Below are 27,090 nucleotides of genomic sequence, written 5' to 3' on the forward strand. Positions count from 1 at the left end.
TAGTTTTTAACCACTGGTATTACTGTACACAAACTAATTCATGGTAAACATGATAATTACTATTGCTATACCAATTATAATAATATTGATTTTTTTGTAGCTTAATAAAATTCTGGCTTCAATGCCTCTCTCTGTACAAATTAAGCATTGTTAATTTTCATACATTTAAATGAAATTATAGCTTTGCAGGACGAATTCAATTTTAAGCATGCCTATTGTAAAAAAAAAGTACAAGCTATTTGGGTTTAAAACATAAAAAAGGCCTGGAACAGAAAGATGGTGTTGATATATTAACATAAGATGTAAATCTAATAGATTACTTGATGCATTTTGTAATACAGAACTATCACACAATGCAGGAGACCGAGTACTTGCATAAAGTTCAGTTAATGAGTCGTTTAATTTACTTCAAAACAAATTAAATGTTTGTTTTGTAAAACAAGCAAAAAAGAAAATGCCCATATGCAGCATTTACATTAATAAAGAATTTATTGATAAAGAATATTAAACAGCAATATTTCAAGCAGTCCACGGTGTTAGTTCTGTCTTTGTGTATGCTTATCAAACTGCGTTTGAAGTTGTCACTGTTTTTGCTTTGCTGTGCAGAGTGGCTCCTGCAGAAATAATTTAATATGTTGCCTTGTTTTATTTTATTTTTTGGTGGCAGTGAAATTTAGATTTTCGCTGACTCATCCACAATATTATCGCCTTCTCAATCATTCCTTTTTCCATCCTTTAATTATCCAAGTTCTCTGTATATTTCCCACCTTTTCTCACAGCAAAAGTAAAGGCTCTGAAAACTGAAAGGCTGTCAGTCTAAGTATCTGCCACTGAACTGGGTGATGTATAATCCCTCTCCCGCAGTCCTATTGCAGTCATGATCTGACACATTCTAAAACCTGAAGAAACATTATTTTGGGGTCTCTAGATGCTATACTACCTGGAGTGCTGGTTATTCCTGTGCCTGTGTGCTATAATACAGGCGCCTTTTCCCCAGCTCTTCACATGTTTCTTTTGTCAAAAAGTGAGAGGGCATGTTTTACTGTTGTGATACCGATGATAACCCTGACAGAAATATACCACGGCCACCTAAGTTACTAAAGACTCACCACCTGCTTTCTAAACAGCTTCAGCTTCTCCAGAAACTGGAGACTGTGCTGGGGTATCTGGGGGAGTGGCCTCAATCGTTCCTTCAGTTGCGTTGTGGGCTTTTTGTATTTGTGTTTTCTGTTTTGTATTTGTGTTTTCTGGTTTGTATTTGTGTTTTCTGGTTTGTATTTGTGTTTTTTGATTTGTATTTGTGTTTTCTGTTTTGTAATTGTGTTTTTTTATTTGTATTTGTGTTTTCTGTTTTGTATTTGTGTTTTCTGTTTTGTATTTGTGTTTTCTGATTTGTATTTGTGTTTTCTGGTTTGTATTTGTGTTTTTTGATTTGTATTTGTGTTTTTTGATTTGTATTTGTGTTTTCTGTTTTGTAATTGTGTTTTCTGTTTTGTATTTGCGTTTTCTAGTTTGTATTTGTGTTTTCTGGTTTGTATTTGTGTTTTTTGATTTGTATTTGTGTTTTCTGTTTTGTGTTTGTGTTTTCTGGTTTGTATTTGTGTTTTCTGGTTTGTATTTGTGTTTTCTGTTTTGTATTTGTGTTTTTTGATTTGTATTTGTGTTTTCTGGTTTGTATTTGTGTTTTTTTATTTGTAATTGTGTTTTTTGATTTGTATTTGTGTTTTTTGATTTGTATTTGTGTTTTCTGGTTTGTATTTGTGTTTTCTGGTTTGTATTTGTGTTTTCTGGTTTGTATTTGTGTTTTCTGGTTTGTATTTGTGTTTTTTGATTTGTAATTGTGTTTTTTGATTTGTATTTGTGTTTTTTGATTTGTATTTGTGTTTTCTGGTTTGTATTTGTGTTTTCTGATTTGTATTTGTGTTTTCTGTTTTGTATTTGTGTTTTCTGGTTTGTATTTGTGTTTTCTGGTTTGTATTTGTGTTTTCTGGTTTGTATTTGTGTTTTCTGGTTTGTATTTGTGTTTTCTGGTTTGTATTTGTGTTTTCTGGTTTGTATTTGTGTTTTCTGGTTTGTATTTGTGTTTTCTGTTTTGTATTTGCTTTTCTAGTTTGTATTTGTGTTTTCTGTTTTGTATTTGTGTTTTCTGTTTTGTATTTGTGTTTTCTGGTTTGTATTTGTGTTTTCTGTTTTGTATTTGTGTTTTCTGATTTGTATTTGTGTTTTCTGGTTTGTATTTGCGTTTTCTAGTTTGTATTTGTGTTTTCTGTTTTGTATTTGTGTTTTCTGGTTTGTATTTGTGTTTTCTGGTTTGTATTTGTGTTTTCTGGTTTGTATTTGTGTTTTCTGGTTTGTATTTGTGTTTTTTGATTTGTATTTGTGTTTTCTGATTTGTATTTGTGTTTTCTGGTTTGTATTTGTGTTTTCTGGTTTGTATTTGTGTTTTCTGGTTTGTATTTGTGTTTTCTTGTTTGTATTTGTGTTTTCTGTTTTGTAATTGTGTTTTCTGGTTTGTATTTGTGTTTTCTGGTTTGTATTTGTGTTTTCTGATTTGTATTTGTGTTTTTTGATTTGTATTTGTGTTTTCTGATTTGTATTTGTGTTTTCTGTTTTGTAATTGTGTTTTCTGGTTTGTATTTGTGTTTTCTGATTTGTATTTGTGTTTTCTGATTTGTATTTGTGTTTTCTGTTTTGTAATTGTGTTTTCTGGTTTGTATTTGTGTTTTCTGATTTGTATTTGTGTTTTCTGATTTGTATTTGTGTTTTTTGATTTGTATTTGTGTTTTCTGGTTTGTATTTGTGTTTTCTGGTTTGTATTTGTGTTTTCTGGTTTGTATTTGTGTTTTCTGTTTTGTAATTGTGTTTTCTGGTTTGTATTTGTGTTTTCTGGTTTGTATTTGTGTTTTCTGGTTTGTATTTGTGTTTTTTTATTTGTATTTGTGTTTTGCATTCAGTGCCACCATATTAAAAAGTTATAGGCACAATTCTAACAGTAAAGAACAGGCGAAAATAGCTTTGGCCTAAAGGGTTAATACCAGGGCTGTCAATGAACCGCGGTTAACTTCTGCCATTGGCGCGTACATTTCTTGAGAGATTTGTTTTATTAATGCATGTTAATCACACTCCTGTCTTGTCCCTCTTAGCACACCGTAATTCATTTCCTGCGGCACCATTTTAATGCATGTCAGGATTGAATGAGTGCAGTCAGAGTTTGAATATAAAATCAGTCACAGAAGCGCATTATGTAGCAAAGCACTCAAACGGCAGGACTTGTGAATGGAATGTTTATTTTTTGAAAACTGTCTGACGGTTTATTGGATAGAAAGAGGGTTACTTGTATCTACTGTCAAAGTGAGTTCCAGTATCACAGAAGTGCATCTAGTCTGCTGTACCACCTGCGTGCTAAACATGCTATCACTTCTCTAAATACACTTCCTAGTAGTTTTTCTGCTACAGACAACATCAATACAACAGCAAATGAAACCTGTCAGTTTCGCCAGAGTACTCTTTCAGAAATTCAGGATCACTGCAAACCCGAATCAAGCTAAGTACAATACTTGCTAATAATAATAATAGTTACATCAGTAATAAAACACACTTAAATGAGACGGATGCAGTAATTGTAGTAATTAAATACACGATTAAAACCAGGATTACCTGAGAATTTTTTTAAATCTCAAGATTACTTACGATTATTTTTTTTAATCGCTTGACAGACCTAGTTAATACATAATTTGCTGAAGTCTACTTACATATCACTTCGTAACCAATGTGTTTTTAATGTGGATGTTGATATTTCATAAATAAATCACAGTTTCATATGCCTCAGATCTAAACCCTATACATTATTGCAGAAATGTGTTTCAATATTAAGCCATTTGAATTTTGAAGGAGAATTCCTCTCCATAAAAGAAAACTACATGTAAATCCATATTACCCAAAAGATACTACTAAAACAGCATGCCAAAAAGGTGAGACTTATTATTTTTGTATGTGAAACATGCCAGTCAAAAGCATAGAGTTCAGCTCCCGAGTGGCACATCCAGTAAAGGCACTCAGCCCGGAGTGCAGGATGCGCCCACTTTTCTCCCAATTTGACATATCCAATTGCTCACCGCTGCCACCCATGCGGTGACTCGGGAGTGGCGAAGACGAACACACGCTGTGCTGTCAGCCGACCGTTTTTTTTCACTCTGCAGGCCTGCCATGCACCCAACCCAGAGCTACAGCGTCGGAGGACAACATAGCTCTGGGAAGCTTACAGGCAAGCCTGCAGGCGCCCAGCCAGTCTACAGGGGTCGCTGGTGCGTGATGAGCCGAGGACACCCTGGCTGACCTAAGCCCCACCCCGGGCAGCGCTCTGTCAATTGTGCGCCACCCCCTGGGAGCTCCAGTCCACGGTCGGCAGTGGAATAGCCTGGACTCGAACCGGCGACCTCCTTTCTATAGGGTGCATCCTGCATTCCACGCGGAGTGCCTTTACTGGATGCGCCCCTCGGGTGCCCCTTGAGGTTTTTTAATGCACTGGAGAGACCACACTTCTGGTCTGTGTACTACAATACAAAAACTATACCAGGGAGCACAGAGCACAGAGCACAGAGCAACTAGACTAATCCCAAGGCTAAATGATACGAATTACAGTACTTCATGAAGGCAGGTTGAGGAAACCTGGGAGACTTGATCAAAAGATGTTGACAAAGTAATGTGGAAAATGAGTGGAGACAGACTCAAGAGAGTGTATGAAATGAGTTACCAAATCCACGTTGGTGCTGCAGAGTCATTGAAATCCTTTAAGAGATGACTAGACAAAGGTCTGGGATTAATTAGCTAGCAGAAACTGGGCGAGCATTGATAGGCTCTCACTGGTAACTTTTTAAAATGGGGAAACACTGACACTGCGCTTCTTCCTTTAGCTGGATGAAACAATGGGTTTGATTCAACTGATCTAAATACTGTGCTGTATAGATAATCAAAAGAGGGCTAGTGCACCAAGGTGATGCAACCCAACCTCTAACAGTGCATGATGAGAGTCTCTTTGATTCTGATTCATTGAATAATAGCCCCCCTCCCCCGATACACAACTCAGATGTCAGTAACAATCACCTTTCATTCCTAAATCCAATGCTTTGGCACACTTTGACAGGATACACCATTGCACTTAGATCTTTGATGCAGATCCGTCTTTATTTCTCAGTAGGAGTGTGTCTCTTGAAAGGATATCAATGCTGACAAAGCTGTCTTACAAAAACTATTTTTTATGTCTGAGATACAAAAGAATCCTGAGTCTTAAAGACATTCTTGGAAATGAGAAGATACAGCAAAGCCAGGCTGGCTGATCCCAGGGCTAAAAGAAAAAGAGCTATGAGGGTGAGTGGGTAAAACAGAAAGCTATCCTTTTCAAAACAAATAAAAGACTAGCGTAGATGAGCTCATCCAGTGTTATTATTTTAAACCCAGCACAGAGCACAGGGAACTGAAGTGCAAAAGGTGCAGTAGGAAACTCTCAGACGCCAACGTGGTGCAATCTCCCTGCTTTGACCAGTGACAACCAAAGCTAAAAGAGTGGGGCTTCGCTTTTATTTTACCCCTGGTTTTCTCCCCACTGCAGCAATCCCACAATAGCTCAGAACTGAAGTTCAGTGAGCGTTCTTTGATCCAATCGGCTAGCCAATACCTCTACATCCAGGAGCTCTAGGGTGGATGTCATCCATCCCTGCAGGTGTCCACTTGAACTCACCGGGCTCCTGGTCAATAAGGTCCTCTGTAGCACAGAGAGGAGAAACAGTCCCTGCTGATTTTGCACCATGAAGCACCAATAAACCTGATTGGTATTTACCAGGAGAACAGTGTGAAGAAATCGTTTTCTGGTGAAGACTGCTTGTCCCTTTAAATCAGTGGTGAAGACTCACTAATACGGTAGTACATCAGGAAGGTGTTATCCCATTTGGAAAGCCATTATCTCCCAACCATACCAAGTAACCTTATTTCATGTTATGTCCCCATGGGAGATAAGTATCTATGGCAACAGGGATATATGGAGGCACACATATATGTGCATGTCCGAGTGGTCACTAATCTGGAGAAGCATTCTCTCAAACGTGATGAAACTTGGTATGGGTATTTGTTGTCACAAATTCTTAAGGGAATCAGAATTCAGGGCATGGTGACCTCATTTTGAATAAGTTCTGACTTCTGATGTTTGAGTTAATAAAGTCTGAATCATCTGAACTACGAATGATGGCTGAGCTTATGAGCTGCCCATGTCCGTCCATCTGGCACCAGTGTTATAATACACTCAAACACAGCGCCCTACACAGTTCAAATTGCATCTGGCTATAAACTCTCAATGTTATACAAATTATGGCAACAAATGATTTTTAAGGAGGCAGTGTGGTCCAGTGGTTAAAGAAACAGCCTTGTAACCAGGAGGTCCCCGGTTCAAATCCCACCTCAGCCACTGACTCATTGTGTGACCCTGAGCAAGTCACTTAACCTCCTTGTGCTGCGTCTTTCGGGTGAGGCGTAATTGTAAGTGACTCTGCAGCTGATGCATAGTTCACACACCCTAGTCTCTGTAAGTCGCCTTGGATAAAGGCGTCTGCTAAATAAACAAATAATAACAATAATAATTTACAGCAAGGCTAGGGGTGAGAATTGTATTGCCCATTTTTACTCACTCAGACCCTTTACTTACTAAATATCTTGGTATCCCTGAATAATACAATATATTTTTATATAGCGCCTTTCATAGTGGACCACCATCACAAAGCGCTTTACAGAGGTAGGCTGTGAACTGTGCATTATATGCAGAGTCACGTACAATTGGACATTGATTTATCATCTCATCCGCAGGATGGAGCACAAGTGACTTGCTCAGGGTCACACAGTGAGTCAGTCAGTGGCAGAGGTGGGATTTGAACCGGTGACCTTCTGGTTACAAGCCCTGGACTTCAACCACTGGACCACACTGCCTCCTAACTGGACCACACTGCCTCCAAACAGATCATTGTCTCCTCTTTAAAAATATGCTAAATATTTTAATGAGCAAGACATCTCACAAGTACAATGGTACCCCGAAATGTTCTCCTTTTTCTAGGAAAGCAGGACAACACAGGATTATTATTTGTTTATTTAGCAGACGCCTTTATCCAAGGCAATTTACAGAGACTAGGGTGTGTGAACTGTGCATCAGCTGCAGAGTCACTTACAATTGGTTAAGTGACTTGCTCAGGGTCACACAATGAGTCAGTGGTTGAGGTGGGATTTGAACCGGGGACCTCCTGGTTACAAGCACTTTTCTTTAACCACTGGACCACACAGCCTCCTAGGATAACTTCATTCGGACTTCTTGCTCACTAAATATCTTGGTATCCCTGAATAGATAATCGTCTCCTCTTTAAAAAAGACTAATTGTTGTACTGAGCTACACTCTGGGTTAATGCACAAAATAAAACTCACTCCAGTGAGTCAGTATAATCTAATTACATTTTTCAGTAACTTGTAAGTGTAGTGGTTCCTTTTTCAGACAGGTAACAAAATGTTGTAACAGATTAATTTCGTGTGAAAAAAACAACACAGTTACTTTTAGTTCAATTTAATGAAAAGGACTATGGCTAATGTGCAACAGGGAAATCAGAAAGTGCTTCATCAGTGCAAATCAAACCTTACATGTCACATGAACGCGCTTTCATATCATCTTGCTAGAAAATGGCGTATGAGGGAACGAGTTGCAGCCCGACCAAACTGAAAAAAAAAAAAAAAACATCTCTGTGTACCGGTAATGTAAACTGTACCTGAGAAGTAACTAGTTAATATTTTTTTCTAAGTAATAAGTAACTGTAACTAATTACAATCTTGTTCAAGTAACTGTAATGGATTACATTTACAAAGTAACCCCCAGCACTGGCCTTCTTTTGCCTAGTTTTAACATAATTAAAATGTAAGCATTTGTGCGCTCAATTGTACAATGTGAAATCAATGCAGCGCTTCAGTGACCTCCACTTATTCTCCCTCCACTGCTCAACTGAATGCTGTGTTAATGGAAACACTTGTGGCTGTTCATTGAGTTGCCATGACAACCTGATTGAGATCAAACCTGCATACTCCTCCCTTACAGCTCCTGGTCACTATTTGCCTTGCATTTCCACTTTAGAAGAACTTCTCATGCTCTTTTAAGCAAGTGGAAAGGCAAAGGGCAACGCTTGAAACGGTATGAAACTAGCACTTTAAGCCTTTAAAATGCGCCTTTACCTTTGCACTTGCATTAATCGCTCATGTTTCACCTGCATGCAAACTGTTCATTTTGCAGCTCCAGCTGCTTGGTTACCATTCCAGCTCCAGTATGTCTGCAGTGCCAGCAGCAACTCTGTGGACTCTGCAGCATCATACGTAAATGTCTCAGCCTCATGAGCAATTTAAATATCAGCTGTTTCATGACACAGTATCCACAGAACCTTGACTTGTGTAGCTGAACAGCCAACCATACACTGTTTCTATTATACAGAACATAGGCATTGTCACCAGTATACAGTGGACTGTGTGGCTCCCTTGTTGTATGGCTTTACTCTTATAATTGCATGGGGGTTATTTTTTTACAGAATTACATTTTTTACTATTTACTAACAACATCAAAGTAAGTTAGAAAACAAAATCAGGATATATGTTTTTAAGTGATCCATGTTTAGTGGGCTTCACTCACAGAATAAGGTTATTTAAATACATTGTAATTCCTACTTTATTGTACAGTAGTTGTTTGAGACAATTGTAATAATAATAATAAAGCTACAAAGGTAAGGACCCTTGATTGGGGAAAGTGCACACAAAACCTGCCTGTCTGATCTACAATGATCAATACATTCAATAACACATGTACTGACCAGAGGCCTTTTTCAACATCTTCAAACTGAAGACACTGAAAAAGACTTCTGGTTGAAACAGCAGTCGTTGAATTGAATACGTTTCTTACAGTATTTCTAAATTCAGACCTATGGGATATTTAATAGTCATGGATGAATGATCAAGTTTGAAACAGGGTTAGTTTCAATAGCACGTCATATCATTGGAAGCTTTAGGCTACAGTCTTACAATAAACTGTTAATGTATTTATTGAGTAAATGTTGGCGTTCTTAACTTTTCTACAATTTTCTTGTACTGTGTGCCTTAAGGAAAACTATAACCTGAGGTGTCTAAACTTAAACAGACCACACATGGCTACCCACAGTAGTATTTGATGGGACACTGATTGTTTGGTTGCATAGTGTGTGTTGCTGTGTAGGTGACGAGTCATGTTTTTTTACTCCACGATGTTACTGTACACAAGTGGCAGTGCCACCACATAGGGGTACTGCATGGACCATGGCACTATTGTTGAATTATACTTGGCAGCAGAGAGCACCCATAAACACTTACTGAACATGAGGAGCTCTGAGAATGAACCACCAGACCTGGGTTTAGTTTAAAACACCTTCTATCTGACTTACTATCAACCTGCAGTCACACTGTAATTGATGATCAAAAATACATTTTATATATATATGTGTGTGTGTGTGTGTGTGTGTGTGTGTGTGTGTGTGTGTGTGTGTGTGTGCGTGCGTGCGTGTGTGTGTGAGATTAGCAAGGTTGTGCGTGAGAGAATGTGATAACATGTAAATGAGTTAGTTTCATGCTGACTGCTCTGTGAACAGTGTGTTAATATGCATTCACGTGAACAGTGTGTTAATATTCATAACACATACACCTGCAAGCACCTCTAACTTAAGGGTCAATAGCTGTCTGACAATACTGACATGTGATGGGTGTACAGCATTTAATCCAAATAAAGAGAATGACAATAGAAACTCACCCCCCTTTGAGAACAAAACAAATCGTTACATGAATCCCTGTCTGGTTTGAGGAATTTACAGACGTAATGAAATCGTGCAGTATGAACTGCCTGTATGTGTATTGTGAGCAGATATTAAAGATAGGAAGAATATGCACTCATGTTGTTATTTGTTTATTTAGCAGACGCCTTTATCCAAGGCAACTTACGGAGACGAGGGGGTGTGAACTATGCATCAGCTGCAGAGTCACTTAATGTAATATAAATATACCAGTATTTATACAACAGGGACAGGCCTCTTACTCATGAGAAATCTCCTTATCCCAGGCGGTTATACATTCTCTCAGTACAGTTGGCATTACAGTGCATTTAAGTGTCTAGCAGTACTGGACTTAGGAGTCCAATATACTCCCCCCCACCCCTGTAGCAACTACTGCACCCTTTTAAATGAGCGATCTGTAAGGTCTGGCAGAAACACAACTCATAGTAACCACAACAGAATCTGTCAATGGGGAGCCAGACCCAGACTGGAGTAACAAACAGGCCTGAAATTAAATATTAGAAACATTTACATGCCATAAAAAATCCATTTAGTCAAGTGTTATCATAAATTGCTTTTTAATGCAAGTCTTATCTCTTCCAAAGCCATTATCTCTTACTAGAAGCCAACATTAATGCAAACAGAATAAGATGTGTAGACCTGGCACACTGCTGGCAAGTCAGCTGGACTCTGTTGCATGTATCTCAGTCATTGACAGTAGGAGTACGAGCCACCCTACAGCATTTTAATGCACTTCCTTGTAATACTGGCCAACAGTGGTTTGGTTTCACTAAGAACTAAGAAGGTTCTGCACACACAACTAGATGTCCTGCTTCTTGGTTCTCTGCGGTAAATGAAGCAATACTACTCACCGGTTTCCTGGTCACAGAGCTGCTCACAGGGGGCTGTCGTTCTCTGCCCACAGTAGTCTCTAACCCAAGGGGAGGTGGAGTTGGTTTGGTAATACAAAGAGAGCTTGGCAGGGTTTAACCAATCCGACACATCCAGATAGCTTCCCATGCTCACCACAAAACTGCTTCCTGCGCAGAGAAAACAAACTGAAAGTCATCTCTGTACCTGGAGAGTACCTGGAGAAATAACGTGTCAGGAATCTGTGAGACAAATCAGCAGTTTACTTAATCAGTAGACATTCCAATCAGCAATGAACAGCTAGGAGACGTATACACAAGAGAGACATGAGGAGGAAACAGTCAATGAACAGCTAGGAGATGTACACACAAGAGAGACATGAGGAGGAAACAGTCAATGAACAGCTAGGAGATGTACACACAAGAGAGACATGAGGAGGAAACAGTCAATGAACAGCTAGGAGATGTACACACAAGAGAGACATGAGGAGGAAACAGTCAATGAACAGCTAGGAGACGTACACACAAGAGAGACATGAGGAGGAAACAGTCAATGAACAGCTAGGAGATGTACACACAAGAGAGACATGAGGAGGAAACAGTCAATGAACAGCTAGGAGATGTACACACAAGAGAGACATGAGGAGGAAACAGTCAATGAACAGCTAGGAGACGTATACACAAGAGAGACATGAGGAGGAAACAGCGGGGTAGTGCAATAGAAATTAAATAGCCAGGTCAATATCTAAATGCTTCTAAATAGGAGACAGACGCCCTGAAATTGTTAACTTTTTAAACCAGTTAGAATCCCTTCCTGTGAATAAATAACCACCCACCCAAAAATCTTTTGTGTTGAACATGTGAAGAGTTCTGTTTAGAATGCTTGGTGGAAGTGCGGAATTTAAATATCTGAAAGGAGCAATCCGCACATTCCGTTAATTAGTAGTTAATGAAGCTCCTCCTCGTGGCTGATGAGTTCATAATGCTGACATCAGCAGAAGACCCGTATTTGCCTCTCGACTACAGAGCTTGCTGAATGGTAAGATGTTGGTCTTTGGACCGTGTGGTTTGCAGTTCATATCCTGCCCTTGCCTTTCCATTCAATTCAATGGGCTGAGAAGCCAACCCATTACAGTATCTTCTAAAACAATACCACACAAGATGGTAGTTAGAGGTAATTGGAAAGATGTACTGGCATTATTGTGTTTGTTCGATGCAGTTCCAGTGGATGCTCATTGGTTTAAGTGTGCAGGGTCAGTACAGAAAGTACTTTGACATTGTTCTACTGGGATGATCTTTATACCACTGCTTTCAAATAAACCTGATCTTCCGCAGACCTCATTCCATCATATTGTTACTGTCTTTAGTCGTTTAAATGTGTGGGTCAGATCACCACTGGGGAAAAACACCAGCTATTACAAGGCGTCTCTTTTTAGATCAGCCACAGTTTTGCTTATTTAAACAGGCACAATATCAATGCAAGTTCCTTTCTATTTCAAATGTTGCTACGATCATTAAATCATTTGCCTAAATGTTTGCTCATTGTGTTTGCTATCCAAAAGAGAGCACACTTCATACCACTGTATTAAGTGTAACCAAATAACTAGAATGAAGTAGTGTTTGACTACAATAACATGTCCTTCCTGTTGTCACACTGCACCTTCAATAACACTTTACTTCTGTAGCTACTGTTGCTACCAAGAGCAGCTCTCAACAATGTAACTGAAAACACCTTTTTGTTCCGTGATTGAGGAAATGTTCTGGATTTTGACATTTCATATTAACTATTAACATAGTCTGGTTAATTAAAAATGTGTCAATTAGATTCATTTGAATATATTCTGTATGCATGTGCTGCAGTAATTACATATCAGAGGCAGCTCCTGAACAGGCACTGCTCATTCTATGATGTTAAAGCTGCAAATCCAGGCAGACCCACAGCGGAATAGGGTTTCCATTCACACTGCTGGGAAAAAACTGTGCCTGGCTCTAACTGGACAGTGAAACCAACCATCCCAGAGAGGCTTTATATTGGGGGCTTGTGAATGTAGTTCTTTATATTGGGGGCTTGTGAATGTAGTTCTTTATATTGGGGGCTTGTGAATGTAGTTCTTTATATTGGGGTCTTGTGAATGTAGTTCTTTATATTGGGGGCTTGTGAATGTAGTTCTTTATACTGGGGTCTTGTGAATGTAGTTCTTTATATTGGGGGCTTGTGAATGTAGTTCTTTATATTGGGGTCTTGTGAATGTAGTGCTTTATATTGGGGGCTTGTGAATGTAGTTCTTTATATTGGGGGCTTGTGAATGTAGTTCTTTATATTGGGGGCTTGTGAATGTAGTTCTTTATACTGGGGTCTTGTGAATGTAGTGCTTTATATTGGGGTCTTGTGAATGTAGTTCTTTATATTGGGGTCTTGTGAATTTAGTTCTTTATATTGGGGTCTTGTGAATGTAGTTCTTTATATTGGGGTCTTGTGAATGTAGTTCTTTATATTGGGGTCTTGTGAATGTAGTTCTTTATACTGGGGTCTTGTGAATGTAGTTCTTTATATTGGGGGCTTGTGAATGTAGTTCTTTATATTGGGGTCTTGTGAATGTAGTTCTTTATATTGGGATCTTGTGAATGTAGTGCTTTATATTGGGGGCTTGTGAATGTAGTTCTTTATATTGGGGGCTTGTGAATGTAGTTCTTTATATTGGGGGCTTGTGAATGTAGTTCTTTATATTGGGGGCTTGTGAATATAGTTCTTTATATTGGGGGCTTGTGAATGTAGTTCTTTATATTGGGGTCTTGTGAATGTAGTGCTTTATATTGGGGTCTTGTGAATGTAGTGCTTTATATTGGGGTCTTGTGAATGTAGTGCTTAGCCGGATTGGAACCCAGACCCATGGAAGTGCAATGCATGATGTGTGAGTGAATAAGCCCACATCACAACCAACCCCTTTTAAATGTCAATTATATGAAAAATGGCATGTTCATTGCTACCTGGAGAAAACATAATGTGTTATTGCTTTTTTAGGAGGGACACAATGGCAACACCACATGGTGTGACTCAACACTGGTGCCCCCTGCCAGGACTCATAATCACAGGCTCAGGCTCTCTGCTAACAGTGCTGTTAAGTGAAGAATGACAGTGCTACTGTTGAACATGACTACTTCACAGTATGAGCTATTTATTTAGGTCTCAAACTAATAATGTGTTTCAGAGTACAGCCAGGGCTTTCATTTGGGAGCAGGCTATAATTGGAAATGTTTATTTATCTTATCCTTTTCATTTTGTGAGTGGATTTTGACACTTGCAACTCAAGTGTCCCACACTACCTCTTAGCCTTGACTACCTTGTTCAAGAGAGCAGTCCAGGATCCATCCCAAGAATCCTTGTCCTGTTTCACAGACTGCCTTCTACAGTCTTTGTGATTTTTGTGTTTTTTTTTTCTTCTGATGTGGCCCACCAGTCAACTAGGATTTGACTCTGACCACCAGAACTAATTTAACATCTAATTCTGTACGCCTGCAACATCCCCTGATAACTGGATAGTAATTTCCTCACAGCAGTGTTTAATGCCTCCCTCGGTTTCTCTGTTTGGAAACCATTCTGTTTAACACCGGCTGTCATGTAGGCACGGAAGTCTGTTATCTCCAGCAAAAACAAATGCTATGCGGCTCCTAACCTTGCTGCTAAATAAGCCATCAAATTAAAGAGTATAGAAGAGCAGGCTCAGCCTTCTGTTTGTTTGTGAATGCTTGGAGCGATCGGGTAAGCTCACTGCAGCAATAATACCTGGTAAGGCCTTACAGGTATAGCGGTGAGACAGTATCATGTTAGCTCTCATGTATACATACTGAAAATGAGACCTTTTCATCTATTCCAGTTTTCTGAAAGTGTATTGCAAAGGTGAAAATGTAATACTGAAAGGAGTGCTAACCAATACTTAAAATCAATTGTCTTAAATCTTATTATCATTAGCAACATTGTCATTGACACTCCTTTAAAGGAGTGCTAACCAATGCTTTCAAATCTAGTTCATACATGTTAGCATTAGCCACATTGTCACTGTGATAGCTGTTATTGTTGTTTCTTTACTTTCATTAGGAATATCAGTGTACCGATGCATCAGATTAAACTGCTTCATTACTCTCCTTTCCTGTTGTATCAACCCTACGGTGCAAAACATATCACAGTGATATATAATCACAATGGTGTTGATATTTGATTGTATAGCTTGCTGCTTCTTCTGCTAAGGGTTTGGGCCAAAATATATACCGTCCCTCCCTATCTCTGTCTCAGTACTTTTTCCTATCAGCTGCGGAACTAACAACACTTTTTGGTTCCTTCGAAGGCTCTCCTGTTTCTTCTCACTGCTTAGATTGAGTGAGTAGAAGAGATAGCATGTCTTCCAATAATAACCCTGTGCCAATGCTGTGTTCAGATAACTTTTAATACCTGTCTGCTTTCAATGAAATCTGTGTAATGGCTGCCTGTGACTGCGGTCCAAACAGCTCTCTGGTACCACACTAAAGAATGCATTACAAGTCCCTGCAATGAAAACATCCGAGTTGTCTTTTTACCTTTTGAAACAAATTATTTAATGACCGTGTTTTGCATCTGTCCTATTTGTACTGTTTTGTTGTTCAAAAGATAAAAGCAACAAAATAAACTGTAATATCAATTTATTTCAATAAGTTTTACAAACACTGGGAGATGCCCTGATTAAAGTTGCTTTACTATACCTCTCTTAGCTTTACAATGCTTACACATGCATTACCATGCTTTCACTATGCTTTATAACACTTTACTTTGATTTTGCATTGGTAAACTTTGATAAGGGGCTTGCAGTGAATAAATGCATGCCAGAATATTCAACTAGTGCCCCTGCCTGACACCAGGGGGCACTGTTCTGCTAGTGAAGCACTGCTCGTTACAGTACGTGCTCATCAGAAAGGATCAAGCGCTCCACAGGTGAGGGTCATTAGTGTTGACTGGGCTAATTTACCATTCCAAGTGAAGCAAGTGAAGAAACAGCTGCTTGGGGTGGTGTGGATTGCTGTTCTCAACAGAGTTTAAGAAAAGCAGCAATCACCACAAACCCAAGCAGCTGTTTCTTCACTTCACTTTGATAGGTAAATGAGCCTACTCAACACCAAGGACCCTCACTATGAAAAATTGAATAATCGGTGTGTGCAGCACTAAAACACACTGCATTGTTTTATTGTTTTGACATGGTGCAGGCTTGAATCCGCTTTGATGAAAACTGTGAATCGGTAGCAGCTTCTCTTAAACCAAATCACTGCAAACACAATGTAATTCTGTATTGGATTAGGCAAGATGCAGGCACAAAATGTAATTCTGTATTGGATTAGGCAAGATGCAGGCACTGGGAAATAGCGACAACATATCGAGGATCCAGGGAGTCTCAAAACGTGTATTCCAGAACAGCACTTCTCACGTACATCATAAAACAATTATCAGGTTCATTTGTGTCTTCACTTTACCAAACTGCAAATATTTTCATTGTTTTCTTCCTATCTTGGGAATTGTGTGATGGTGTTTTTTTCTCTCTAAACTTTGAAGGTATTGACCTGTCATGGAAAAAAGCCTGTCTCAGGCTTTATATAAACTGTGCATAATTAACTGCAATAGTACATAATAAGTCAATTTAATGTAATCATCTCTGTTTCACAGCAATAACTAGATGTTTTCTGGAAACTGCAAAAGCGACAGAGGTGTTTTCACACATGAATCTGCATTTCACAAACCTGTAACTCATGCGTTGTTTCCAATCTATGTTGATCCTTTCATTTTCTTTTGACAGAGAGGGTGTTTGTGGAAGCAGGGAGCTCCATTGTGATGTCATGTACGCCAGCGCCCACGTGATGGACGGGGTATGTTTCTGTTCATAATGACGTTTGTGCTTGTGTTTCTTGGTAAGCAATGCATTATGCATTGGTGGGTAATGTCCACCTTTCTGAAGTCTACAGTCACGTGGCAACATGAAGAGTTTTGTCATGTGTCACCAAGCAAGCTGCTCTATTTCTAAACTGCAAGCCCGCTTTCTGAATCACACATGTCTTATACACTGATTGTGTTTTAAGAGTTCCTGGAGAAACCTGTTTTATTTATTTCTTTTTTAGTTTTAGCTCTATTTCTGAAGATATGCCTTTTTTAAATAAAATGATTTCCCAATCATATTATTTAATTGAAGCATAAGTATCAAGTACAGTGTAGTTAATGTGCCTGTATTTTAAAGTGTATCACATGTTCTTCAGTTATACCAAGTGAGAAGATTGTGTTTTCAGCCAGTTTTAAAATGTAGCAGAATAGGGAGAGTTCTCTCTAGAAACACACTCCTGTGCACCAGTGCAAATCACACTGATCTATAATTTACATTCACTGGGCAGCAGGTATAGATAGGCACTCGGACACAGCCCCAATTACAGCCGAGTCTATCAGCTGGTGACATTTTAATAAAGACAACAGCCCAATGGGGGATGACCTGATCTTTATCCTGAGACCAGGTTTAATGATGGTCCTAAAGCTGTCACCCCTGCTGAGATACTGTAACACAGCACACAGACTGTAGGGAGCCTTCAATAATGAAGTTATTATACTATCATACTATCATGAGTACATACAGGAGCTGTGTGAAGATGCAACACAGACCATACCTGGATTTAGAGGGAAAGTACTACAGTAGGTTTTAGTGTAAAAAAAACCCAAAAAAGTCTGGGTTCTTGTAAGAAAATCCGCTGAAGTCCGGCGAAATATCGTTCATATCGAGGCGCACTTTTGACAGATTTAACCTAAACCTTCATTATTTATTTTTAATGTGTACTCCTGTGAGCTAAGATGGCTGCCCAGGACAAAAACTACATTTCCCAGCAGGCTGCACTCAGCCTAGCTGGCCCTCAATTTAGCTGGGATTTAGTTCACCTGATGCTAATCAGGCCAGGTATTTAAGGGCACTGCAACGGTCTCTCTTTGTCTGTGCTCAGGAGACCTGACTACTGTTGTTAAAGAAGGTACGATAGTGTGTTTGTGTTCAAGAAGTGTGTTTTGTGGTACTGGTAAGCTGCTTATCTGCCTGGTTATAGTTAGGAACCTTTTTTGTTAAATAAAGTTAGTGCTCTGTGACAGAGATAGCCTTTTATTTTGTGTTTTGTTCTGTTAGTTTGTTAATAAAATTGCACATTAGTGTTTAAACCTGCTATCTCTGCCTCTGAGTCTTTGCATTTCCGCCTAAAAGCCTCTGCACCTACGCTATCCTGTCACAGTGCGTCTATTTTTTTTTTTACTTGGGCACATGTGGATTTTGCATTTATTTAGCAACAGATGTCATTCAAAGTGGATTAATTTGGTATTATACATTTCTTTTAATAAATAATGCTGCATTAACAGTGTGTTTTCTAATGCGACACCGTGCTAAATGTCAAGCTGAATCCTGGAACCTGCACTAACAGCACACTAGTGCACCCACACACACACATGGGATCAGGAGAGGGGGCAATCTATAACAAACCTAATGTGATTCAAAAAGTATTGGCTCAATAAGGCATCTGTATGTACATTTCATTGCGCTTTGTATTAAGCACAACGCACACTAAATCATTTCACTGTGCCCCTGCTGTGAGATTGTTATAATCATTTCACTTGCAGTACTCCTATCCTACTCAATTAGTTTTAGCTGCTATTTTAAACCTCCTCTCGATAAAACGAGGTATTATAACATCGGAACTTGAAGCTCAACGAGAACAATTAGTCACACGGTGCTGAAGTTCCTGCAACTACGTGAGAAAGTTAACTCCTGTCACTGTATACATATAGAGGGGGGGGCCCTTCATGTGTCATTAGCACCATTTGTTTATAAAAACTAGGATAATCACCCAAGTAAAAATCCCAGCAACTGCTGGAGAGCTTGCAGACCACAGCCCTCCCGAGAGCGTAACCAGGACACAGAACACAGAGCTGGACAAATCTCACTGGTCTTTACTGAGCCTCACTGAATACAACATGCAGAAGAGTTATACATGCTGTGGATCTGAGATCCTCCACTGTGTGGGTCATTAAAACAGATCTGGTGTTTGTCTTCATCTGTAAGCCTTTTTATAAAAAATTAAAACTGTTATCTTTCTACGTTAAAGAGCTAAATCAAATAGTGAACAGAGAGTTGATGTCAACTAATAACAGCTAAAATAGCATTTTGATGAACAGCGCAAATCATCTTTACTAATAGATGTGATCTAATAGATAATAGATAGTGACGGAAAATTCTCCTCGTTAAAGATTTGTCTTTCACCAAACGTGGTTGCTCTCTCCGACTGTCACAAGACAACAGCCGCTAATGAAATTGTTCAGTTTAACCCATTCATGCCTACATTTTTTCAAATTAAATTTCCCTCAGCGTACTTGTGCCTTAGCTAGGGGATTACACCAACAGGATTAGTCATATGAAGGTACAGTGCCTGTAGCTAACAGCATCCTTTCACAAACCCTGCCTGTCATGCACTTTCATTCACTATATGGGTCTCTCATGTGTACTTTTGAAACATGTACTTTCATTTTAGAACATGAAATCCAGCCCTACACAAAGTAAAAGAAAGGGTTCAGTTTACTTGTCTTGCCTTCCAGGAAATACGTGACTGTTTCACTTCGGTCATCTTAATACGTGACGGTTTCACTTCGGTCCTTTCATTTCAGCCGTGTCTTTCTTTGGGGTCAAAACATCTGACTGGCCCCAAAGCTTGTCAGTCATTAGGGGAAGCAGCTGTTTGCTGACTGACACAAAAAAAGGGCTCTGTAGGAGTGGGGACCATTTCACTTTCAGGTGAAATGACCAGGACTGTGCAAGACCATACACGTTTGCTAAAAACTCAAAATGACACATTTGAGACACAGTGAACAGATGTGAGTTGTGTGGAAAATGGAAAGGAATTATTTTGCCAGCTGCAATTGTTATACAGGGCAGCAGGATTTAGACAAGTCTTTGAATTTGTATTCACTGTTACTTTATTTCCTGCGACCTCCAGTGTTGTGCATGACGTACAGCAGCTTTCTCGTTTCATGGTGCTCTTGTAATATGGGAAAGAATCCTTACCGTCAGCAATGAAGTGCTCAGGCACGTGCAGAGTAACCTTCACAGTGAGGGGGCAGGGCAGCTGACTCCCGTACACCACCGCCAGCACACAGCTACTCACTGCCAGCAATGTCAGGGTGTTCTTATTCACAGGACTTCTGGGAGAACCTGGCAGACAACAAAGCAGAGCAGGAATCAGCAGCCAATAGAAGCTGGTGCTTGACTGCTCTTATGCATATATTATCACTGGTCCCCAATCTTTTGTTGTGCTGAAGTCAATATGACTTGATCTACCTGAATGTGGAGATTCACCTGAAGTAACAAAGTCAAAAAGATCTGCAGCAGAACTACAGTATATGGACCAGTTGTAACGTATTTAAAAGTAATCATTTCTTACAAAATAGATTTTACAGCCATGGCTGTCACTCCTTTATTCACGTACCAAAGAATGCTTACATCACAGATACTAACTTTAATGTAGTGCTTTTCCCTCCCAATTGCGTAGTTCACGTTTTCATGATGGTTGTGTTTTTAAGCCTGTAAAAGTCTGATAGCAAAGCCCAACGAACAACAGAATAGATACAGTAGACAGTCAGATACAGGCAGAAAGAGAGAACCTGTTTTTCTGCTGCTTGGGATTTTAAAAATGTTATATTGCACAATGACTAAGGCATGACAATTCTTTATTTCAAATAACTGCACACCTGGGTCAAGCATTTTACACAGTGCCACACGACTGCTTTGGGAAAAAAGAGAGACTTAAATGCACTGATGAGAGACAACTTCATCAAGCTTCTCCACGACAGCTGTGCGACGCACGTAAACAAAACACAATGTGCCGCAAATGTACTACAAGATGATTGGAGTAGAGGCTTTCTAACAGCCAATTGCACTTCAAGATGATTGGAGTAGAGGCTTTCTAACAGCCAATTGCACTTCAAGGTGACTGTGGAGTAGAGGTCACTCTTGAAATCAGGACTTAAAGGATGTGTTGCAGTAAGAATACCTCTGTTAAGAGAGGGGAACAAGACTAAAAGGCTAAAATATGAACAAGAACACAGAAATTGGACCATGGAACAATGGTCAAAGGTGCTTTGGACTGTTGATGGATGGACAACGACACCTGTGCCTTCTGCCAGTTTTGTTGTCAATTCAACGCTTGTCTTCTTTCTTAAGGATATTATCTTCAAGTACAGCTCATCCTTGTTAGACAGCTTTTTGGGTCTTCCAGTCCTGGGTTTGTCAATTTCAGATCATGTTTCTCTGTGCTTGTTGATTATGCTTCGGATACCACACCTTGAAAATGAAGTGATGCGAGCCATTTCACTCAATGTTTTTCCTTCTTTACGCAAGTCAAAGTTGTTATAATAGTAGAAAACACTAGTGGAGGCTTTGAGTAAATTGTTGATACTCATAATGCTTCAGAGTAGAAAAATGCAACATGTCTAAGACTTTTGCACAGGATTGTATGTGTATATATATATAGTAAACATGGACTGGAGAGGAGGGCCATAATGCAAAATGATTGCCCCGAGGGAAGACTATTGTTACCGACAGGGGGCTATAATTGCACCCTGGAGGTAACAATAGTCTTCAAAGGGGCATTTCATTTTCCACTATGAGCTGAGTCTGCAGTACATATTTAATATATGAGTCAGTCAAAATAATGAGAGGCAAGGTTGGATAGTAAATATGACTTCATATACTGTCAAACCATAAATATTTGACAGCCTTTTATTATGCGTTTTTCATGTATGAAAAAAAAAGTGTAAAATATATTTTTGGCCTGAATATCTTAGTGCTGTACATATACATGCACTATACACAAGCCAATCCTATCGGTCAGCTGTACATGACCACAGTGTTCATTCTTTATGCAAGATGACACTGCAGGCAAGGAACACAGCTCCTCGAGCAGCACTGTTTCTTTGAGATGAAGAAACTGCGGTATGCTCAACTAGCCACTGAAGCGGAACAGCGAGGATGGAGAGTCCGGGTTTTCCCAATGGAGGTGGGTTGTCGAGGGTTTGTAGCACACTCTACTACCCTGTTTTTCAGAGACGTCGAATTCAGTGGCCAAGAGTTGCGTCGCACAGTGAAGAACTTATCTGAAGCAGCAGAGAGGAGCAGCAACTGGCTGTGGTTGAGACGGAAAGATTCTGGCTGAGGATCTCAAGCACAATAAAAAGAAAGAAATGCTGATGTACGGGTAAGTAAGCTGGGCTGAGTTGAGTGGGGGACAGAGGGGGGTGATGCTGGGACGCCAGAATCACCGTCAAGCCCTCTTGAGGTGTCATGGGCTAGTCCACGAAACACCGAGGATGGAAGGTGCCCACTTGAAGACCCCAAGGATGTACCCTACTTAGCTCAATCCAGACGGTTGTCATGCTGATGCGCTGGGGAGACTGCACTGTGGTTGATCCCCGAAACCAGCATCGCAGCCGTTGTGTGTGTTGATGCGCTAGGGAGGCAATAAGCTGATCCCTGAAGCCAGCATTACACTTCACCCATCAACACCAGACAGCGGGATATCTACATCATCATATGGAAGGAAATGCAAATGGATGGAGACGCAGATGGATCACATTATTTTACTGTAAAGCTACGTCTTAGTTGATGCTTATCTTGGCGAGAGCCGAGTTCAAATCAGCATGAAGTTTTAACATCTACTCTCGTGTAATGGAAATCATTGGTGATGTCAGACTAGATAGGAAATATTGCTCAGTCTGAAGTGAGAGAAAGAGAAGAAATAAAACATCTCAGAGCAGAAAACAAAAAAAGTAGCAGGGCATTGAAATCTTACTGGAGGAGTGGGATACATATCGTAAGATTACTGTTGGTAAATTTGACTTTTTATTGCTTTCAGATTAACGCTAATAAAAGACAGACATCAAAATCTTCATAATTTTAATTATATTTTTAAAATAATACTTATTCTTTGTATTTCCCAGCTGTGCCCAGAGTTAGCTGTCCAATAACACATCTCTTTTGTTGCCAGTTGTTAATATGAGCAAGAACACAAGCTTTCATCTTAAAGGGTAGGGTTGCACACACTCCAGCCAACAGACACCAGAGAGGTTAGCTCCACTCTTTTGTGAAAGCTACAACACAGCTGTCTCTAAAGGTGAGGATTCCTCTAACCAGGTCAGCCTCATTCTTGCAGTACATGATTTCATGTCTCCCAGCTACACCACTTTGTATAGTCAGTAGTGGCTTTTGAGATCACGGTTTCCTTGGTTTATTCAATTTTGACACAGGTTCCTGCCACAATGTCAATGCCATTTGCTCTTGAGCAGTGGTGTCCATATTATTGTTTACCCTTCAGCCTCTAGGGTGGCCAAGTCAATCAAAACCATGTAACACAAAATATAACCAGACTAGACAAAAGATTGGATTGGATTTAGCTTTGGTTCCATGGCAACGAGAATGAGAAGCATAACTTGATAAAATATCAACTTTGTAAATGTTTCCCATAGTTAAAGTACAACAAATTTTAATACAGCACCGTGAAAGCATGGTAAAGAATAGGCATGCATTGTAAAACACAGAGAGGTATGGTAAAGCATATTAAAAAAAAAACATGGTAAACCAGGGTAAACTATGCGTAACGCATAACATAACCATGCGAAAAGCATGACGAAAGTGCAAGCATATCATGTAAACATACTGTGGTGATCTCTTACTGTATAACGGCATGCAGATGAACTACTGTTTCTTTACAAATGGGTCAACATACTGAACCTGTAGGCTGAACTCTTATCTGTGAAACATGCACTTCCTGAAGACACAGATTCCTGCTCTCTCTCTATTGCACAGATAAACATAACATTTTTTTAAAAAAAATAAAAGAAATATAGAGCTCAACAGACTACAAGTGATTTCAGAGGGCTGTACAAGACATAAATATACATTTAAAAGAAAAAAAACACAGCACACATACATATACAAAAAACAGCACAGAGTATAAAGTATCAGTGTCAAAGCATTTGACAATACATTCTCCTGACTGAATTAGCATAACTTGTGAAATAAGAATGTTTTTAGTTTCTTCCTGAAAGGGAGAATTTCAGCGGTAAGGCGGAGTTCAACAGGCAGAGCATTCCAAATCTGTGGACCCGAGAAAGCACGAGCTCCAAAAAGTGTGTGTTTAAAACGTGGCTGACATAGGGACATGGTGTGCGAGGACCTCAGACCTCAGTCAGATAGTGAGGAAGTTGCTGATAAAGTGCTTTGTGAATTCAGCACAGTAATTTGAATTGTGCACGAAGCTCAATAGGGAGCCAATGTAAATCCAGTAGAATTTGGGAAGTTGGGTCCCGATGGGATCGACCAATCAACAGTCGAGCTAAGGCATTCTGAACGCCCTGGAGCAGTCTGGTTCGACACCGGGGCAGACCCACATACAGGGCGTTGCCAGTCGAGACGAGATGTTACGAGGGCATTCAGAACAGTAGCACCGTCTCTGTCAGAGAGAAATGGTTTCATCTTTTTGATTGTCCGTAGATGGAACATGCAAGTTTTTACTACTGGTTTTATCTGAGGCAGAAATGACAGAGCATTGTCCAACACTAGACCCAGACTCTTAGTCCTATTCACTAATAGGGGAAAAGTTCCATTGACAGTTAACAACAATGCCATATGCCTCAGATTGCCAAGTTTAGCCTCTGACTAAAACCAACAAGTATTCTGTTTTATCACGCATAACACAAATACATAGGCAGCTGCAGGGTTATTTGGTCATGGTAAAAATACATACAGAAGACAAAACAGGAGGTGTTTTATTTGTTTAGTTAGCTTGTAGTCCAATTGTGGCAATGGTCTTCACTGAATCAAGAGTTTCTGTCCCCTATAGCTCAGGCCAGCAGTGCATTTCAGATAGCACATACCATTCTGTTATCTTGAATTATTCAAACAAACAATCCTACTGTATTCCAGGGGTAATTTGTTCACTTGCTAGGTGAAAGGCACATGCTATTATCTGGATTTGTTTGATTCCCATGTGAAATCACACAGCAATCATTTCCTAATCTAATTTGATGAACATTTTTATTCCATTAAGAGCCACCGAACACTTTGTCACCTTGACAACTAGCAGTAGTTTAAAGTATTGCTGAACTGCGCGGGTGTGGTTGAATTGTTTATTAGGGGTTCAGTTCTGAATGGAATCTGAACCTGAGCACATGGTGTCTCATTCTGTACAGTGAAGGACATGTCTGTGTGGAGATACAGTAACATGGCCCTTCAATAAGGTTGTTTACTGACCAGTTGTAATAATTGAAGTCACACAGCAGTTGCCACCATTATAAGTTAAATAGTATGTATATTTAAATGCTATTGAATGTATTTATTGATTTATTTCTGCATGATTATTATTATTTATTTCTTAGCAGACGCCCCTATCCAGGGCGACTTACAATTGTTACAATATAGCACATTGTTTTTACATACAATTACATTATTTATTACACATTATTTTTACATACAATTACCAATCTATACAGTTGGGTTTTTACTGGAGCAATCTAGGTAAAGTACCTTGCTCAAGGGTACAACAGCAGTGTCCCCCACTAGGGATTGAACCCACAACCCTCCGGTCAAGAGTCCAGAGCCCTAACCACTACTCCACACTGCTGCCCATGATGTTTAATTTAATTCTATGTAGGCTCTAGTTTCTATATAGCTCCAACATGTTTCTTGTTCTGTGATGCTAGACCCTTTTTTGGTTTTAAAAGAAAATGGTGCAAAGCCAGCACTGATGAACAGAGCCCTCAATAGTCTTCTAGGTTTTGTTGTTAAAAACAGATTTTCTTTGGGATCAGTGTAGGTGTTCAGTCAATGGATGGTAAAGAGCTAGAGCAAGCTCACAAAGACAAAGACCTGGGTGTTACAGTAGGCTGCTTGTTGACGGTTATCTTTAATGAGGTAAAAAGGAATGACGTTATCAAACAATATCACAAAGATGCAATGTTTCAAATAATATCCTGTTGTTGAACAGGGATGAAAGAAATAATTAGCAGAGTTTACAGGTAAAGAGTTATACATTAGCAGTACAATACATTACAGTGAAGAACCAAACCCAAGACTACTGAAAACATGCAATTAGCTTTATTCAGAGCACATTAGAAATACAGGCAGAAATATATTTGAAAGAAATGCAGAGAACAGCTTGTTTAAATTATGTTTTCGTCAATCCCTCCCTCGTATTTCTGCATACAAACCTTTGTGAGCTACTGTATATAATAGAAGTTATAAACTGCATTGTGCTGAAATATGAAAAACCTGTAAATAATGTAGGTACCCAACAAAGAATGTCTATACAAACTCTGTGTTGATTACGCTGGAAAAGATCATTAAAAAACAGGCTCGTAATCACCTGTATGAAAATCAAGCTTTTCAATTTCTTTTCTCTGATTGTCACTCTAATTGCTTCATATAACTTTGCAATTAATATTAAACCCTGTGCAAAATCAGCACGCATAAAACATTAATCAAGCTTGAAAATATTTCATAAACCTTTCCCCTAACAGGGCATTAGCATACCAATGCTTCCAATCAGGTATTGTATACCTGGGAATGTTTTAATAACTGTTATGAGATGCACGCATGCACACAGCATGATGTATTTGTGTATGTATGAGTTAAGCGGCTGCATCTTCTGTTAAGTAAGGCTTCCCATGAAAACAGGACTTCGAGATTCAGCAGCTTCAAAAATCAGTACCAAAGAGGCCAGATTTACTTGCTTCAGTGCAAAGATTTTGCACATTTCTATTTGAAAAAGCCATCGCCCTTGTGACCCCCTAAACACTATTGCACAATACAAAATGCATGACATTTCTAAGCACCTGGGACCACAAAACGGTATTGCCAACCTGGAAATATATAGTTTATTACTACCCATCTCACATAGTTCTCCATGGCATTGTAGTGGCACTAAATGACAAAGCAATGGTAATGGCTCTGTACTAAAGATAGAACACTGCAGCTACAATTGTAGAAGGCTGTCACTGGAAGCGTGGTACCACACTGGCTCTTGTATTATGACCAATGTCATCACAATGATGTGAACCAACACACATGAGAAATGCACTGCAGTACCACGGGGCTGCATCAGTACCTGGCATTCTGCAGCGCAATGACCACTGTGCACTAACTGTTCCAACGCCATTGCCTTGGATATGATGGTAAATAGCAGATATGATGGTAAATGCAAACATGTGGCGACTCCAGTTCAGTCCTGATGTGTTGTTGTTGCTGCTGTAGTTTTATTGAAAACTCAATATGTAGATT

At 39.4% G+C, this 27,090-nt stretch overlaps 1 protein-coding gene across 3 annotated transcripts in view; it reads right to left on the minus strand.

Annotated features, from left to right (window-relative positions):
• Positions 1–27,090, minus strand: part of LOC117396811 (astrotactin-2-like) — a 559,949-nt gene that overhangs the window by 329,966 nt on the left and 202,893 nt on the right. For all 3 annotated transcript variants that reach the window (XM_059005718.1, XM_059005716.1, XM_059005717.1), the window contains 2 exons: positions 19,825–19,971; positions 10,733–10,900 (listed from right to left, as the gene is read on the minus strand). In XM_059005718.1, the coding sequence (XP_058861701.1) occupies positions 10,733–10,900; positions 19,825–19,971 (315 nt within the window). The remainder of the gene's footprint in view (positions 1–10,732; positions 10,901–19,824; positions 19,972–27,090) is intronic.

Source organism: Acipenser ruthenus, chromosome 31 (genome assembly GCF_902713425.1).
Source record: "Acipenser ruthenus chromosome 31, fAciRut3.2 maternal haplotype, whole genome shotgun sequence".
Classification (NCBI taxonomy): domain Eukaryota; kingdom Metazoa; phylum Chordata; class Actinopteri; order Acipenseriformes; family Acipenseridae; genus Acipenser; species Acipenser ruthenus.